Source organism: Oncorhynchus keta, chromosome 8 (assembly GCF_023373465.1).
Source record: "Oncorhynchus keta strain PuntledgeMale-10-30-2019 chromosome 8, Oket_V2, whole genome shotgun sequence".
In the NCBI taxonomy this organism is placed as follows: domain Eukaryota; kingdom Metazoa; phylum Chordata; class Actinopteri; order Salmoniformes; family Salmonidae; genus Oncorhynchus; species Oncorhynchus keta.
This window is the reverse complement of record NC_068428.1, coordinates 34,288,263-34,305,410: the sequence shown is the minus strand read 5'-3', so window position 1 is coordinate 34,305,410 and position 17,148 is coordinate 34,288,263. Positions and strand designations below refer to the sequence as shown.

Below are 17,148 nucleotides of genomic sequence, written 5' to 3'. Positions count from 1 at the left end.
AACAGGGATGAATGAACCAAGGTATTTATTGTGACACAGGGAGATATGGAGTGCAGATCCGGGGAAGCTCAGACGAGTTGTAAGAAACTAGATATGGAGGCTGAGGTTGGAACAGGGTAAACAGGTCAGGAGGGCAATTCAATTGAGTGGTGGTGTGGTGAATCCAGAACAGGGTAGCAGGGTGGTGAGATGTGGAACAGGAGACAGGATCCAGAGTCAGAGCGGCAAAACTGCAGTGAGAGGATAAACAGCATCAGGCAGGGAAACAGACACAGCAGGGTAACAGGATCTTGAATAATCATACATAGCTAGAATCATAAACTGACTGAGCAGAGATTATATTCTGGCCTAGTGGGAGTGGCAGGACTGAGTATTTGTAGAGGTCTTGATTATGGAATGGGTTGCAGCTGGTGGGGATCTGCTCTGACTCCAGAACACACCTGTCTCCAACCACACAATCACACACAGAGAGGGAGAGGGAGAGAGAGAGTGTACTGGGGGAGTGGCTGACAGACTCTTGGCTTCCCATCCTATCCTAACCACCTCTCGCCGGCTTTGTATTCATGTTACCTGATGAAATTGCTGTACAATATGATCTTGATGCCATCTAATGCACATTCCAATGTTATCAAATCAAAATCAAATCAAACTTTATTTGCCACATGCGCCGAATACAACAAGTGTAGACCTTACCATGAAATGCTTACTTACAAGCCCATAACCAACAGTGAAGTTCAAGAAGAAGAAAATATTTACCAAGTAGACTAAACTAAAAAGTAATAATAAGAAGTAACACAATAAGAATAACAAGACTATATACAGGGGACACCGGTACCGAGTCAGTGTACAGGGGTAAAGGCTAGTTGAGGTAATCTGTACATGTAGGTGCGGGCGAAGTGACTATGCACAAGTAACAAACAAACAGCGAGTAGCAGCAGTGTACAAGAGTGGGTGAGGGGGGGGGTCAATGTAAATTGTCCGATTTGTATGAATTCTTCAGCAGTCTAATGGCTTGAGGGTAGAAGCATGTTTAGGAGCCTTTTGGTCCTAGACTTGGCGCTCCGGTACCGCTTTCGGTGCGGTAGCAGAGAAAATAGTGTAGAACTTGGGTGACTGGAGTCTCTGACAATTTTATGGGCTTCCCTCTGACACCGCCTATTATAAATCAACACTGCAGAGCTCTCCCTGTCCTCTGCCGTGTCCTGATTGTATTACTGCTGATTATATCTGGAAATGTGCATGTACACCCTGACCCATCTACTGTTGCTAGCCCCAATTCTGATTTGTGCTCTGATATCTGTTTCACTGATTTCTGCTCTCGTAAAAGTCTGGGTTTTCTGCACTTTAACACCAGAAGCTTTTTACCTAAAATGTATCAAATGAAAGCTCCAATCCAGATGTGTTCAAAGAACCCCCTCTATATCGTTCTACCTATAACCCTCTATGAAGGTTTCCTTCTAGAACCCTCTATAAAGGGTTCTAGCAAGAACCATTTTATCATCTAAAGGTTCTTACTAGAACCGTCTATGAAGCATTCTACCGAGAATCCTTTCATCTTTGGGGGGGGTTCTTCCTAGAACGGGTAGAACCCACCAGCTATATTAGCCTTTAAAATGTAATTATTTACATTACATATATCATATGGCCTTTCTTTGAGGGCCTAGTTATACCCTACCCTAATACCCTAACACAGTGGTGAGGAAACACCTGGGCAAGTCACATTATGCTGGCTTGCAAAGTGATATGCAATTCCCATTGGAATCCAGCCAGAGTTAGGATATCCAACAAGTGGAATTGTTAATCACCCGCAAACTGCATTCAGAATGGGCATTTTGAATACTGAGACTACCTCAATAATCTAAACTGGAATGCAGTGGAAATTCTACTTTTAATTAATAATAAGGAGAGGCAAAGTCAATAAACAATCAAGGCATTAATTTTATTAAAAGCTTATTGCAATAAGGAAGCTGGTCACACATTTACATTACATTTACATTTAAGTCATTTAGCAGACACTCTTATCCAGAGCGACTTACAAATTGGTGCATTCACCTTATGACATCCAGTGGAACAGCCACTTTACAATAGTGCATCTAAATCTTTTAAGGGGGGGGGTGTGAAGGATTACTTTATCCTATCCTAGGTATTCCTTAAAGAGGTGGGGTTTCAGGTGTCTCCGGAAGGTGGTGATTGACTCCGCTGTCCTGGCGTCGTGAGGGAGTGTGTTCCACCATTGGGGAGCCAGAGCAGCGAACAGTTTTGACTGGGCTGAGCGGGAACTGTACTTCCTCAGTGGTAGGGAGGCGAGCAGGCCAGAGGTGGATGAACGCAGTGCCCTTGTTTGGGTGTAGGGCCTGATCAGAGCCTGGAGGTACTGAGGTGCCGTTCCCCTCACAGCTCCGTAGGCAAGCACCATGGTCTTGTAGCGGATGCGAGCTTCAACTGGAAGCCAGTGGAGAGAGCGGAGGAGCGGGGTGACGTGAGAGAACTTGGGAAGGTTGAACACCAGACGGGCTGCGGCGTTCGGGATGAGTTGTAGGGGTTTAATGGCACAGGCAGGGAGCCCAGCCAACAGCGAGTTGCAGTAATCAAGACGGGAGATGACAAGTGCCTGGATTAGGACCTGCGCCGCTTCCTGTGTGAGGCAGGGTCGTACTCTGCGGATGTTGTAGAGCATGAACCTACAGGAACGGGCCACCGCCTTGATGTTAGTTGAGAACGACAGGGTGTTGTCCAGGATCACGCCAAGGTTCTTAGCGCTCTGGGAGGAGGACACAATGGAGTTGTCAACCGTGATGGCGAGATCATGGAACGGGCAGTCCTTCCCCGGGAGGAAGAGCAGCTCCGTCTTGCCGAGGTTCAGCTTGAGGTGGTGATCCGTCATCCACACTGATATGTCTGCCAGACATGCAGAGATGCGATTCGCCACCTGGTCATCAGAAGGGGGAAAGGATAGCGATGATAGGAGAGACCATGTGAGGTTATGACAGAGCCAAGTGACTTGGTGTATAGCGAGAATAGGAGAGGGCCTAGAACAGAGCCCTGGGGGACACCAGTGGTGAGAGCGCGTGGTGAGGAGACAGATTCTCGCCACGCCACCTGGTAGGAGCGACCTGTCAGGTAGGACGCAATCCAAGCGTGGGCCGCGCCGGAGATGCCCAACTCGGAGAGGGTGGAGAGGAGGATCTGATGGTTCACAGTATCGAAGGCAGCCGATAGGTCTAGAAGGATGAGAGCAGAGGAGAGAGAGTTAGCTTTAGCAGTGCGGAGCGCCTCCGTGATACAGAGAAGAGCAGTCTCAGTTGAATGACTAGTCTTGAAACCTGACTGATTTGGATCAAGAAGGTCATTCTGAGAGAGATAGCGGGAGAGCTGGCCAAGGACGGCACGTTCAAGAGTTTTGGAGAGAAAAGAAAGAAGGGATACTGGTCTGTAGTTGTTGACATCGGAGGGATCGAGTGTAGGTTTTTTCAGAAGGGGTGCAACTCTCGCTCTCTTAAAGACGGAAGGGACGTAGCCAGCGGTCAGGGATGAGTTGATGAGCGAGGTGAGGTAAGGGAGAAGGTCTCCGGAAATGGTCTGGAGAAGAGAGGCGGGGATAGGGTCGAGCGTGCAGGTTGTTGGGCGGCCGGCCGTCACAAGACGCGAGATTTCATCTGGAGAGAGAGGGGAGAAAGAGGTCAGAGCACAGGGTAGGGCAGTGTGAGCAGAACCAGCGGTGTCGTTTGACTTAGCAAACGAGTATCGGATGTCGTCGACCTTCTTTTCAAAATGGTTGACGAAGTCATCTACAGAGAGAGGGAGGAGGGGGGGGAGGGGGAGGAGGATTCAGGAGGGAGGAGAAGGTGGCAAAGAGCTTCCTAGGGTTAGAGGCAGATGCTTGGAATTTAGAGTGGTAGAAAGTGGACGCACACACAGTGAATGAAGTGAGAGCCCGCACACAAAGAGTATGGAAGACTTATATAGTCAAGCTATCTGATGCAAGCATCTGCAAAACACCTGATCTTATGTTTATGTATGTGTTTGTATGTGTGTGTATGTGTGTGTGTGTGGGGAGAGACGAAACTGGGTTACGGGGTACAGGCTATAATGAAAAGGTTGTCTCATTCAGGCGCAACTGAGTGAGGATGACAGGTGCCAATGTGACAGGAAGTCACTCCAGACATACTTCCTCTAACAGTAGCTCAATGGTTCCCCCAAGTTGGGCATGCAAGCGCCTTTGACTGTCAGCCCAGATGATGTACATCCTACCCCTACACACACCTACACACACACACACACACACACATATGTGAACCTTTTGGCCAGAAACAGGCTCCAAACAGGACAACAGCTTTATCATTGGTGTGCAGGATATAACACCTCGCTTTGTCTCCAGTTAAGCTAAGAGGACCCAGTTCATTTCTGTCAGGTCTTGGCTGAGCTGCCAGGCATCATGGGGTCATACTACCCTCAAAGAACAGTTAGAACAGGCCTCTACTAATACATACACACTTTTCTATCTTACATGATTTAATATCTTTAACAATCTCAAACCCAATGTACATGCAAAACACAGATTACAGTGAAACAAACAATTATTATAATCTCCCTGCAATAGAGCATTATAGGATATAATATATATGGCTTTATTTATACTGAACAAAAATATAAATGCAACATGTAAAGTGATGTTTCATGAGCTGAAATAAAATAAATCCCAGAATTTTTCCATACGCACAAAATAATTATTTTTCTCAAATGATCTCAAATTTGTTTACATAGTCCATCCACCAGACAGGTGTGGCATATCAGAAGCTGATTAAACAGCATGATCATTACACAGGTGCACCTTGTGCTGGGGACAACACAATACCACAGATGTCTCAAGTTTTGAGGGAATGTGCAAATGGCATGCTTACTGCAGGAATGTCCACCGGAGCTGTTGCAGGAAAATTTAATGTTAATTTCTCTAAGCCGCGTTCTTTTAGAGAATTTAGCAGTATGTCCAACCAGCTTCTCAACCAGGACCTCCTCATCTGGCTTTTCACCTGTGGGATCATCTGAGACCAGTCACCCGGACACCTGATGAAACTGAGGAGTATTTATGTCTATAATAAAGCAATTTTGTGGGGAAAATCTAATTTTGATTGGCTGGGCCTGGCTCCCAAGTGGGTGGCCCATGCCCTCCCAGGCGCACCCATGGCTGTTCCCCGTCATGTGAAATCTAGATTAAATTAGATTGAACACCTGACTGAGAGTGATTACCAGTCGATGACAAATGACAGGAAGAAATGACAGGAAGAACTAGACGCAGCATCTGATCAAGCATCTCTTGATTCTGCCTCTTTCCTCTCTCCTCATCCTTTAACTCTTTCTCTCCTCTCCCTCCAGACAGAATTCTGCATCTAGTGACTTCGGTTTGGCCAACAATCTGCCCACTCATCCCATCCCCTCCTCCATCTCCTTACATCATCTACAGCTACTGTTATTGTCATGTTATCAATATCTGCTAATAAAGTTTGCTAGCCATATCATACCGGGCATATAATATGTGAGATACACAGATTAACTAAAAACACTAGCACTGCAAACACTCAGAACAAAGAGAGCAGCAGTGCCTGGACCTCGCAGTCTCCCTTCTTCAAGTCCCCCTTCCGAGACTGCCTGTTGAGAACAAGTGACAGGCAGAACCTCCCAACCACACAGCACCCACCTCTTTATTCCACACACCAGAATTAAGTATTTCAGTCTGATTGCCATGTGAGTGCACAAAAAATAATCTGTAAAAATAATTAATGACAGAACTGTACCAAAAAACGATCAAAGTGTATGTACTCATCTTAAATATTGATCGGTTGGTTTTCACAGCTGTTTCACAAGGTGTTCATTGTTGTAAGTTGTAAGGTATCCTTTGATGATATTTATTTGTTCCACGTTATTAATTGTTGTATCCGAGGACCAACAATAGATACAGAAATATTCAACCACAAGGGTGTACCAATGAGCTATGCGAGATAGAAAAAATGAGGACAACTGAAATGATATTATTTAAAGGGAAGAGCAGGTTAAAACAAAAACATCAAAGCCAGACAAATCAGTGTATGAATCAAACTGATTTATGAATGCAGTGGAAATTAGCTGACTTCGTGATCTGTACTTTAATGTGTCAAGCAGATTACATGTTTGTTTTTTTGCCATTTCCGAAATTTAGCTACGTTTAAGAAATTAATTTAATGTTGTAATGTTAACAAGGGACAAAAAACTGGTGAGAATGATCGTTTTAATTTTATTAGCTAAACAAAACAAAATTATAATGCTAATTATTACACGCAGAAATCCGAAATAACTTCCTCGTTCGCCACTAGTCTCTGTCTGTCGTCCGCTCTGTGTGAGTAGCCATAGCAACTGCTCGGCTTGGCTGCTCTTCTGTTGCCTGCTCTGCGCATTACCAGATGTTGGCATTCAAGGCGGCCCTACTTACCCGGAGTCGGATGATCTCAATTCCTCTCCCGAAGGCTTCAAAATGGGCATCTGAAGTAAAGTAGTGACTGCGGGGTCGACGGAAGGGTGAGAGGGGGAATTAGCATTTATTTTTTAATAGATTTTTATTAAGTAAACTATTATTATTTTTTAATGAAACGCTTCACACATAACTCCCCCCACCCGGGACTCTCGATCCTGTACAGTCCTGACCAGAACTTGACTCTAGATTAGAACATGACTCCCATTCCTACTTTCCAGGGGAGTTCTGTTCCCATGTCAACCTCTAGTGTGTGTGTGTGTGTGTATGTGTGTGTGTGTGTGTACAGTTAGTTGTACATTGGTCTTCATAGTTCAACGCTATATGCACCAATTTGTCACATTTGTGTATTTTCGTCATAAATTATTGCTTATAGGTACCTTCATGTGTGTGTAAAATATTTCACAGATGTTTCATTCATAGATTTTAGGTTTGTATGAAAGTGTTTTTTTTTTTGCTAAACGCCTATCCATTGTTTATCTTGAATGGAATGTTTGTATCCTGTATATTTGACTGTGATATGTAGTTGTCTCACCTAGCAATGTTAAGATGAATGCACTAACTGTAAGTCACTCTGGATAAGTGCATCAGCCAAATGACAAAAATGTCAAATATAAATGTTTTACATACAGATCTCATCAGTGGCGCAACTTTCACATGTCACCCCCAAATTCAGAAATTGCATTTTTGTCCCCCCAGTTTTATCATTGGAACTTGATTCAAAATATTGCAACTGTGTGGTTTTGGGCCATGTGGATGCCTCGGAGTAGTTGGGTAGACTGTTTAGAGTGTTTATCCGATTATTATTTTTAAACATAAATATTGATGTCACAGATGTATAATTTGTACAGTTCTTTATTAAAAATGCAGTTATTTAAATGGATTTTTATTTGGATTTCATGTAATGGACATACACAAAATAGTCCAAACTGGTAAAGTGAAATGAGAAAAAAAATCACTTGTTTAAAAAAAAAAAAAAATTTAAACGAAAAGTGGTGCATGCATATGTATTCACCCCCCTTTGCAATGAAGCTCCTAAATAAGATCTGGTGCAACCAATTCCCTTCAGAAGTCACATAATTAGTTAAATAAAGTCCATCTGAGTGCAATCTAAGTGTCACATGATCTGTCACATGATCTCAGTACCTGTTCTGAAAGGCCCCAGAGTCTGCAACACCCCTAAGCAAGGGACACCATGAAGACCAAGGAGCTCTCCAAACAAGTCAAGGACAAAGTTGTGGAGAAGTACAGATCTGGGTTGGGTTATAAAAAAATATACAAAACTTTGAACATCCCACAGAGCACCATTAAATCCATTATTACATTTTTTTAAAGAATATGGCACCACAACAAACAACAGCATGCCAGGTCGGATTGCAGAGGTCTTGAAAAAGAAGGGTCAACACTGCAAATATTGACTCTTTGCATCAACTTCATGTAATTGTCAATAAAAACCTTTGACACGTATGAAATGCTTGTAATTATAATTCAGTATTCCATAGTAACATCTGACAAAAATATCTAAAGACACTGAAGCAGCAAACTTTGTGGAAATGTAATATTTGTGTCATTCTCAAAACCTTTGACTGTACATCAGCGGAACCCATCCAACTTGAAGGAGCTGGAGCAGTTTTGCCTTGAAGAATGGGCAACAATCCCAGTGGATAGATGTGCCAAGCTTATAGAGACATACCCCAAGATACTTGCAGCTGTAATTGCTGTAAAAGGTGTCTCTACAAAGTATTGACTTTGGTGGTTTTCTGATTTATTTGTCTTATTTCTTGTTTGTTTCACAAGAAAAATATTTTGCATCTTCAAAGTGGTAGGCATGTTGTGTAAATCAAATGATACAAATCATTCCAGGTTGTAAGGAAACAAAATAGGGAAAAATGCCAAGTGGGGTGAATACTTTCGCAAGCCACTGTATAGCATTTTGCAACAAAATAGATATGATTATTTGTCTCCCTGAAATGAAACCATCAAGTAGATTTTAAACAAATACATGTCTGTCATTGAACTGTCTGTCACCATGTCATGATTAGACAGTGAAAAATAACACCAATCGCTTTCATAATTTCTTTGAACAATACAAGCAGATTCACCATCATTTCTAAAAATTGATATATAGTGTTTTGGAATGAAACTATTGCATATTCATATTGTATACTGCTTCTGTTTGTACCTGTGTTGTTATATGCACAGGTAGCATGTACAGTTATACACTCGCATCTTAATGGTAGTTCTGCTCTTGTGCTATACTGATAACAAGTTCAAACAGGTGCCATTAATACAGGTAACGAGTGGAGGACAGAGGAGCCTCTTAAAGAAGAAGTTACAGGTCTGTGAGAGCCAGAAATCTTGCTTGTTTGTAGGTGACCAAATACTTATTTTCCACCATAATTTGCAAATAAATTCATTAAAAATCCTACAATGTGATTTTCTGGAATTTTTTTTCATTTTGTCTGTCATAGTTGAAGTGTACCTATGATGAAAATTACAGGCCTCTCATCTTTGTAAGTGGGAGAACTTGCACAATTGGTGGCTGACAAAATACTTTTTTGCCCCACTGTATAGCTCATTTGGAACATTCTGAGGCCGTGGTTTCAGTTACATTTTTTTTCTCTTCAATGGCTTTGGTGCTATTTTCCAAATTTTTAGTACAAAACTCAAGAACTGGTAACACTTGTAACACAGCAATTCTTATTTTCAAAACCTTTTATTTTGCATTCATTTTGTTTGGAGACATATTTCACCACAGAACCATTGATCCAAAATATACTGTTATATGCTGTTTACTGTGAAGTACCATGAGAACATCGATTTAATCACCAAAACACAACATAATGATATCTTCTCAATTTAGTTGCTTTAACAACCAGTTAATACAATAGCAAAAAAATGCAAGATACATCGATCAAAAATACATTCTGCCAGAGTGAAGTGGTGCAGTGAACAAGCGACTGAATTTTTGTTGTTGTACTCAGTGAATTGAAAATGTGGTTACAGTTTTGAAACATTGCACCAAAGTGATTGAAAGAAAATGCAAATTGCCTGCTTGTGAGCATTCAACAGTTGATGAGAATCACATTGTGATCAAACTGGTTGGGTAGGTTATTCCTCATGGTACAAAACGGACAAGTCCGTTAAGAACAAATTAATATTTTACAATGATGGCCTACCCGGCCAAACCCTTCCCTAACCCGGACGACGCTGGGCCAATAGTGCGCCACCCTATTTGGACTCTGATAGCGACCAGTTGTGATCGGGAGTTTAAATTGTAAAACAATGTGAAGGCTATGAGTTCCGTTTTTAAATGTATGCATTTCTGTCCTTGAGCTGACCTTGTCTATTAAAGTTCTATTCTATTAAAGTCATATTCCATGTTTTGTGTGGACCCCAGGAAGAGTAGATGCTGCTTTCGCAACAGCCAATGGGAATCCTAATAAAATACAAAATAAAATAAATAATAATTCCTCTCTCCACGCGCCATATGCTGAAGCTGCATATTGTACCCTACACATAGAGAGATGGTGGACAATCAACAAGCAGCTGTCTCGACTTTAAGTAGACATGGAAGTTATCAGAAAAGGGAACATTCACGCATTCGCATATTTTATAGCACGATATAGAGCCTCATTTTACACATTTTAGGTCCATCGAAAAAAAATCACTAAAATCGATATACAGTCGATTTTATATATCGGTACTCATTACTAATTAGCGTACAATATAATATAAACCAGGAACTCTTTGTTTAAATGTCGAATGAGGTCAGGAAAGTAATTTGTAAACATTGGCATTTTCACTGAACTATGAAGAGCAGGATTAGCAAACAAATCCACAATGCTTTCAGGTTCTACTCACTGGGCACACCACGTCATTTCCACCAGGATTTGGTTGAGAGTGATGTTGATCAATGAGATTATAAGATTTATTCACCCACTCAAAAAGACAGCCAAAAGTTAGTTAAATGTCTAATGTGTAATTACTGTGCTTTCAACCATCTATTAGCACAACCACATTCCAATGGAAAAACAATGTCAGATGGCACAGATGCAACTATAAAAGCAGAATATAAAATCCTTTAAATGTTGATATTTGGTGCAAAACCCTTGATTCCTGATTCATCAGACACATCCCTTCTCTATTTTCTCTCTTGCCTCTCACTCAAACCTACACACATAATGCATAGAACTTCTGAGAAATATAATATTTTACTGTCTCTTTACACCTACCGCAATGTTTTTATTTGTGTATTTATAAAACAAAAAATATTTGGTGAATTTCAAAAATGTAAATAATGATATTGATGATGGTGATAGCGCAGTAACCGATGGACTCCGTCGCTTTCATAATTTGTCTATAAAATCACAAATCACAAGTTTCCATTTCTATTGTCATGCGAGTATATATTTTTTAATTGAAACGAAAAAAATGTCAGCCTTTTGCCAAGTCCGAATATTTTCGTTGGAACTGTTCATTTTCACAAATTCGTTAGCCTATAATACAACATATAAGCCTTCAAATCTGCCCTTCTAAACGAATTTATTTTAGACCAAAGACTAAGTAACAGCCATACGATTTAATGAAAAGCAACAAACAGACATAGCTTGGTTTCACTTTACTTAAAAAAAGACTAATGAACAGAAACAGGCAATAGGCTACAGCTGGCTTCACTGTTTCCCCGCCAAATAGACCTACAATGAAATTCAATGTGTCGCAATGAGTGCACTCAGCAGAGTAGTACATTCTACCAAAATATTTCCTAAAGAAAAAGAGCATACAGACAATATGATGATAATCAGTGGCCTACCGCAGTTTCGCAAAAACATGTGAAGTTTAACAGGTGATCTCATGCTAGAGAATTGTATATTTTTAGAGAGAATTGTACATTTTTCAAGCACATTTTGTGCTTTTCTACACACTTTGCCATAAGGCTGAGTGAGAACTTTGCAGTTTTACAGCTAATTTCCTGTAATTCTAAACATTTTTAGTCATGGTTTATGACCTGTTCATGTTCATATCTGGAGGGGGGTGATGGTAATGGCTCATCAGAAGGGACTAATTAAACCAAATACCATTTGTAAAGATCGTGAACAACCCTGTACTCCTTATGTTTGCCTATATGGTCACAGGCATAACAAATAGATTGGATGAACTCTTGACTCAGTTGAATTAGATGTTGCTGAGCAAATAAGTTTCTACGCCACTGAAAGTAGCGCAGATATGCCTCATCATCCTTGTCCAACTTCAGGAGGAATTCAGCCAGGGCTTTTGCATTGGGAAAATCATTAACATGGATGAAGGAATCTCCCGGGACAAAGTCCTCATAGTTCTGTCTCGGTGGGCCCAATACTACTGGCACAGTTCCTGCTACAAGTGGTCCGTTAAGCTTCTCAGTGATGTAGTCTCTGTGGACTGAGTTCTCAAAGGAGAGGTAGAACTTACAGCTGGAGAGTGTTGAGAAGTAGTCCTCATATCTCAAGAATCTTGCAAAGGCTTTTCCATAGACATCCACCTTAATATGTTTGACAAGCTCTCTGTAATAGTTATCCCTTACTGCTGTTCCAGTTGCAGGGTTATTGTTACTCACAATCCAGCAAACTAATTTATCCTTCTTGGGCAGCACAAAGTCCTCACCCTGACCTTTCCTTGCAGTTAAGCGCCAACGTACAGGGATGTCTGCATCTTCCCTATAACTCAAGGTCAAGTTGAAAAGGTTCTCTAGACCAGGTATTCTAATTGTGTTTGTAGGTGATTCCACATGATACCAGATCCACTTCTGGAATGGTGGTCGAGGTGATGGAGGCAAGTTGGATAAATCATGTTTGATGGATTTGTGAAAGATGAGCACCCCGTCTGCCTTGTTGTACAGAGACCGGTCATCTGTCAGTTGGCAGCCATCAATGTTGAAGAAAGTGGTGCAATCTCTATAATCAAACCTGCGGTTTTCAGGCCAGAACCACAACAGCATGATGGGCTTGTCTGGCTCTGGCTGCTTCTTAGACAAGGAGCTGTTCTCAGATGGCTTTGAGTAATGATGTGGCAAAGCAGGCTGGGGAGGGCAGATCTGAGATGGAGCTGATTGATAGTACATTACAAACAGCGTCAGAAATCCTCCTATACCAAGGATCGAGAACAGGACAACGCGTACAACCCCAGAAATCATTTTGGGCATTCTGCAAAAAGAAGAGAACTTTTTGAATGATTTTAAGTCAATTGAATCTTCCTGTACACTAAACAGGTTGTTTTACCTCTTAACAGTCTGTTTGACTTCTTAACAGCTTGTTGTACTTACTAACAGTTTGTTTTACTTCTTAACAGCTTGTTTTGTGTACAGGAAGAAAGTATGAGAAAATAGCAAATGCAACAACTGCACAAAGTATATGTCAGCCCAGAACTGTAAACCAAATCCTGTTACAACAAAGGGGAAGTGGACGATACAGGGCCAAGCAACATGATAAGAAATGTCAGTTAACTTATTCAAGAGGGACAAGTCTACTTTTATCTATAAAATATACTTTTATTTGTTAATTTGCTTTTACCCTGTAGCTGAAAGACAACTATCACGTCTCTCTCGTTCATGCCATACACACCAACCTCAGGTCTGTGTCTGTCAATAGTTCACTTTTGGTCTCAGTACAACACAATTTTATGGACATTTTACAATGGTTGGTGAGGTGTATTTTAAACAAGTAACTTCAAATCTCTACCCTTTACGAATACAGTTCCAACCTGCTCTTCCGCAATGTGATATGGTTTAGGTAGAAGACAATCTCTTCTAAAATTGTTTCAAATGTATTTGTCATGTGTAAAAACACTTAATCAGCCTTTACCTTTGATTATTTCACTTGACCTTTCAAAATGGCCCTAAGGATCCTCTCCCTTCATATTTACAAGCAGATCTATAAAACTGAAAAACCATGTTCACTTAGCTACCATATTCTTAGATAAGTGAAGTCAGTAGTTTCGTGAGGTCTATAATCAAAGAGAAAAAGATCAAGACTCACGAGTCAACAGGTTGTTCTGGTTACAGCTTGTTCAGAGATGTTCGGTGATCTGTTTGTGATCGGTTTTGTGATTCCTACACACACCCAGTCAGAAATGTTAAACTGCGTGATTCGTTTCTCAGTCACATACTCATCTGTTCAAGTATATAAACGTGAAACAGTGAGACGCTGTTTTAAATGATCTTCAAAATATACACCTATTGTTTACATTTGAAAAGGAAGAACCATCCGACAGCGGCAGAAAACATCCTCGATACGCTTCAGGGGAAAATTTCAGGAGTGGCAAAGCGTGGTACTTCCTCCTTAGCCACAGCCAATGAGCAGCAAGGGCAGAAATGGAGAAAAACGACCGTAAACTCTGCCAGAGAGAATTATTCTGAATCCATATATAATTAACCTTACAGCGATTATGACTTATTTAGGATTTTGATATGAGGGTAATGTTTTAAATTCCTGTTGTCAGCATCTTAGCTTCAAACATAGCACCCCTCCCAGGTATTAGTGTGTCCTGTATCCATGACGCCACTGGTGTGTCCTGATACTACCCGAACAGGTTCCGATAACCTTTACCTGTATCTATTTGTTTTTAGAAAGATCCTGGTTCTACATAGCTATCTATCATAGCGCACTGCGCTTTATTATGGGCGACAGTTTTGGTATTCATCATTGCATTATCTACCAGAAAGTTGGATGGCCCTCTGATGTCACGTACTGTAGGTTGATACATTGCTATGTTTTCATTTACAAAGCATTTTTACAAAAAGTCCCACTCTACCTAACATCATTACTAAACTTTAGACACACACGTTACCACACCCGGTCTCGGGGATGGCTAACTTTGGAAATGATTTTGGTAAATCAGAATTTAGTTCTTGCACTGTATTTGTGGAACAATCTTCAAAATGTTCTCAAATGTAACGTTATGGCCCCACTAGTGTAATTCAGAAAGCTGAATGAGGACCTTATTACCATGAATGTGTTTGTTTTTATGACTGTGTTTGTCTTTCTGCTTGCATTTTGCATTTATATTTTGATGTGTGTATTTTCTGTCATTTATGTCATTCAGGGCTCTTCTGTAAAATATACCTTGTTCTCAGTTTGACTCCCTGATAAAATAAAAGTAAATAATAATAATAATATATATATATATATATATGTATATATATATAGTGTTGTATATGTTTTCCTTTTCTTTCTTTTTTGTGCAGCTTTCGCGGCTGTAGTGCTCTGTTTCTGAGAGTATGGGTTCCATATACTAACACCTCTTTCTTTTTTTATCTGTACATGTGTTTTGTTCTATTAGAAATACATCTATAATATGTTCTGTTCTATCTAGCATTTGTATTTCTATTTGATAGTATTACATCTTGTGGCCCTTTTGACTACTTTAGTTAACCACAGGTGTCTGTAGTTATCTGTGGCTCACTGTGTGGCCGTATCTGTCCCACTATTGTTTGTGGAGACATGCATTCTGTGAATAGTAGATAGGTTTTGATATATCTCTGTGAATAGTAGATAGGTTTTGATATATCTCTGTGAATAGTAGATTTTTTAAAGTTTATTATTTTACCTTTATTTAACTAGGCAAGTCAGTTAAGAACAAATTCTTATTTTCAATGACGGCCTAGGAACAGTGGGTTATAACTGCCTTGTTCAGGGGCAGAACGACAGATTTTTACGTTGTCAGCTCTGGGATTCGATCTTCCAACACTCTAACCACTAGGCTACCTGCCGCCCCTGTCATTCCCATCATGTCATTAAACATCCATTTGAATTGAAAATGAAATATCATTCAATTGATTTATAACGGATTTCTTATACATTTGTACATGAACTTGTATTGAATATTATTTCAAGTGATTTTTAACATTTGTATCAGAAATTTGTATAAACTTGCCTTGGTGACAGCTGAAAACATGTATCTATCATGAAAAATAAGATATTTCCACACAACCTTTTAGTGAGATTAAGATAACAACCATATGATTTCCATATCTAAAACAAATAAATGTATGCAAATTATACATAACATACTCATTTACCTCAAAAATATGGGTTGTGATGGAAATGACAAGGTGTGGTGAAAATTACATCTAAGTAAAAAAAAAATGTTGAATGAGTTTCCTGTAAACAATAGATATTATATTAATTCTCTAAGCCAGGTAAATACTGATCGTCTTTTCTTATTATCTGCTAAGCCAATACAATTATAACTGGCTATACTTACGTATTTCACCACTTACCAGAATGAGACACAGGTTTCAATTCTATTTATCAAAATATATGTTTGTAAACGTACCATTAAAAAGTAACATGATGATTGAGTGTCTATATAGCTGTACCATGATATTTGCAATGCTACTAAGTAAACCTCCAATTGGTCCCACCGGGTGACCACTCCTGGCTAGCGTTTCCATCCCGGAGCAAGCACCAATTAGCCTGAAGCTAGCCCGGCCAGGGCCCCTGTGCTACCACCGAAGCCCACTCCTGGGCTACAATATCCAGACCCGCCGATCCTCTATGACTGGAATACCAACATAATCTGCCCGGGGATTCCAAGATATCCTCCAGGCCGGCTCGGTCCTCCCCTCCCGCTCCGTGGCTCGACGACTCCTTGCGAGCTCACAGAACAGGGCTCCGGGCAGCCGAGCGGAAATGGAGGAAAACTCGCCTCCCTGCGGACCTGGCATCCTTTCACTCCCTCCTCTCTACATTTTCCTCCTCTGTCTCTGCTGCTAAAGCCACTTTCTACCATTCTAAATTCCAAGCATCTGCCTCTAACCCTAGGAAGCTCTTTGCCACCTTCTCCTCCCTCCTGAATCCTCCCCCCCCCCCCCTCCTCCCTCTCTGCAGATGACTTCGTCAACCATTTTGAAAAGAAGGTCGACGACATCCGATCCTCGTTTGCTAAGTCAAACGACACCGCTGGTTCTGCTCACACTGCCCTACCCTATGCTCTGACCTCTTTCTCCCCTCTCTCCAGATGAAATCTCGCGTCTTGTGACGGCCGGCCGCCCAACAACCTGCCCGCTTGACCCTATCCCCTCCTCTCTTCTCCAGACCATTTCCGGAGACCTTCTCCCTTACCTCACCTCGCTCATCAACTCATCCCTGACCGCTGGCTACGTCCCTCCCGTCTTCAAGAGAGCGAGAGTTGCACCCCTTCTGAAAAAACCTACACTCGATCCCTCCGATGTCAACAACTACAGACCAGTATCCCTTCTCTCTTTTCTCTCCAAAACTCTTGAGCGTGCCGTCCTTGGCCAGCTCTACCGCTATCCCTCTCAGAATGACCTTCTTGATCCAAATCAGTCAGGTTTCAAGACTAGTCATTCAACTGAGACTGCTCTTCTCTGTATCACGGAGGCGCTCCGCACTGCTAAAGCTAACTCTCTCTCCTCTGCTCTCATCCTTCTAGACCTATCGGCTGCCTTCGATACTGTGAACCATCAGATCCTCCTCTCCACCCTCTCCGAGTTGGGCATCTCCGGCGCGGCCCACGCTTGGATTGCGTCCTACCTGACAGGTCGCTCCTACCAGGTGGCGTGGCGAGAATCTGTCTCCTCACCACGCGCTCTCACCACTGGTGTCCCCTAGGGCTCTGTTCTAGGCCCTCTCTTATTCTCGCTATACACC

General features: G+C 41.4%; 2 protein-coding genes across 4 annotated transcripts in view; one reads left to right on the top strand and one right to left on the bottom strand.

The window, feature by feature from the left end:
* LOC118370408 (4-galactosyl-N-acetylglucosaminide 3-alpha-L-fucosyltransferase 9-like) overlaps positions 1-17,148 on the top strand; it is a 320,212-nt gene that overhangs the window by 238,913 nt on the left and 64,151 nt on the right. The window lies entirely within an intron of this gene.
* LOC127931424 (4-galactosyl-N-acetylglucosaminide 3-alpha-L-fucosyltransferase 9-like) lies at positions 9,200-13,979 on the bottom strand. The gene is made up of 2 exons (XM_052524051.1): positions 13,513-13,979; positions 9,200-12,681 (listed from the first exon to the last, which is right to left on the bottom strand). The coding sequence occupies exon 2, from the start codon at positions 12,678-12,680 to the stop codon at positions 11,568-11,570; it is 1,113 nt and encodes a 370-aa protein (XP_052380011.1). The 5' UTR covers position 12,681; positions 13,513-13,979; the 3' UTR covers positions 9,200-11,567.

Coding starts and splice junctions, on each gene's coding strand:
- LOC127931424 (XM_052524051.1), bottom strand. CDS start 12,680: ATGCCCAAAATGATTTCTGGGGTTGTACGCGTTGTCCTGTTCTCGATC.